The following is a 2,040-nucleotide window of genomic DNA, read 5'->3' as shown; positions in this document are numbered from 1 at the left end:
GGAGCAACACCGAGGGTTGCGATCCCGTTGCCGGTCCCGGTCCGGTATGGGCGCGACACTGAGGGTTGCGATCCGTTGCCGGTCACGAAAAAAGACAAAAAGGAAAAAAAAAAAAGAATCCCTGGCCACTACTTCAAAGCCCTGTTGGGTAACTTGCCATGTTAAACCATGAGTTGTCTACCCCAACTTAAGTGAACTCAGTCACTAAGACCTGTCAGTTGTGGATACTGAGTGTTTAGACGAGGGGTTAGCAAACTACAACCTGCTGGCCATATCCTGCTTGCTACTGTTTTTGTAAGTAAAGTTTTATTGGAATACAGACACACCCATTCCTTTACTTTTACCCACATACTGCTGCTTCAACAGCAGAGTTGAGTAGTTGCAACAGAGGCAGCATAGCTTGCAAAGCCTAAAATATTTACTATGTAGCCCTTTACAGAGAAAGGTCTCATGGCATCTGGTTTAGATTAGAAGCCTACAGCTGGCAAGAGAACAGTGAGAATGATCTGGACAGTAATACAGAGGCTTCCTGTACTTTCCTTGCTCAAGGCCAGGACCAGGATTGATTTGTGGGTAAAGAATGTTCCCAAACAAAGGCAAGCAGCCTACTATTGAAGCCAAACAGCATAAGGGGACAGTGTTAGCATTAGTAAATTTAATGTTCCTGCTGCAGCCCAGAGTAGTTCCTAGTAGGGTTCTTTATGCCTTTCTTGTTTTACTGATACCCAACACAGGATCGCTAACTTTGATCAGAATCAGGGGTCAGGAAGATATTAAACAATTGAGATGATTAAGGACTTCTACAAAATGCTATAGTAAGGGTTTGAAGAAATCATCACATAGCAGGTGACTTTTTGGTTGATAATAACAATTCATATCTGTGATGTAACTGGCTTATTATAATGAAGGTAGAATGTAAATAGCTTTACACATATATTCACAACAGTGGCCTGTTGAGGCTTTTAAAATAAGACACTACCTTAGTAGCCAGCATTTGTTGCTGGGCTTCAATCTGTTGCTGCTGGCGAGATGCCATTTCCTGAAGTTCAGCAAGAGTCAGATCCATCCTAGGACTATTAATCTACAAATAAAAACACAAACAAATACAATGTAACTTACTATAAAAAGATCTTGGAGATTCCTCTCAAAGGTCTATTTATAAGCTTCATCTGAACCAACCATGACAAAATTATTTAGCCACTTTTCTTTTGCATTAAACAGACCATTAATTTCTACATTAAAACTTACACAGTGACTTATTAAGACGTAAAACATACTAATATACAAACCAACAATGTTTTATTTCAGGTTGTAAATTTAAAATAAAGTTTCAATATTCAGGCACACAAACAAAACAGTTTAGAATTACCTTGTTCTGCAGTTAATTTATACTAAGATCATATTAAACATAGTATTAGGGCATTGGCAGCAAAACACTGCTGAGAGAAAGATGACCAAAATAAACGGGGAGATATATCATGTTCGTAAATTCAAAAGCTCAATCTTGTCAAGATAGCAATTTTTCTCAAACTGATCTATAGATTCAACAGAATCCCAATCAAAATCCCAGCAGGCTTTTGTGAAACCTGGTGAGCTGATTCTAAAATCCACAGAGAATTATACAGCATCTAGAATAGCCAAAACAACCACGAAAAGAGTAAAGATGGAGAACTTGATTACCTGACTTCAAGTCTTATGAAGTTCAGGTAACCAATACAGTGTGGTATCAATGTCAACACAGGTAAGTAGATCAATGAAACACAATAGAGAGTACAAAAACAGAACCACACATATATGCAACTGATTTTAGACAAAGGTGCAAAGGCAACTGAGTGGAAAAAGAAGAGTCTTTTCAACGAATTTTCCTTGTACAACTGAAATACCATATGCAAAAACCAAAATGATTTTTGATTCTAGCACCATATGCAAATGTTAACTCAAAAGGGATCACAGGGCCGGCCCAGTGGCACACTGCTACAGTGCGCCGCTTGGGAGCGCGACGGCGCTCCCGCCGAGGGTTCGGATCCCACATACAGACCA

At 39.5% G+C, this 2,040-nt stretch overlaps 1 protein-coding gene across 1 annotated transcript in view; it reads right to left on the bottom strand.

Annotated features, from left to right (window-relative positions):
• The window catches only part of TP53BP2 (tumor protein p53 binding protein 2), a 32,753-nt gene that overhangs the window by 27,873 nt on the left and 2,840 nt on the right, over positions 1-2,040 (bottom strand). The window contains exon 2 of the mRNA XM_008592028.1: positions 980-1,081. Within this exon, the coding sequence (XP_008590250.1) occupies positions 980-1,066 (87 nt within the window). The 5' untranslated portion in view covers positions 1,067-1,081. The remainder of the gene's footprint in view (positions 1-979; positions 1,082-2,040) is intronic.

This window comes from Galeopterus variegatus, unplaced genomic scaffold (genome assembly GCF_000696425.1).
Source record: "Galeopterus variegatus unplaced genomic scaffold, G_variegatus-3.0.2 Scaffold7516, whole genome shotgun sequence".
NCBI classification, from domain to species: Eukaryota; Metazoa; Chordata; class Mammalia; order Dermoptera; family Cynocephalidae; genus Galeopterus; species Galeopterus variegatus.
This window is presented reverse-complemented; position numbering and strand designations above follow the sequence as displayed.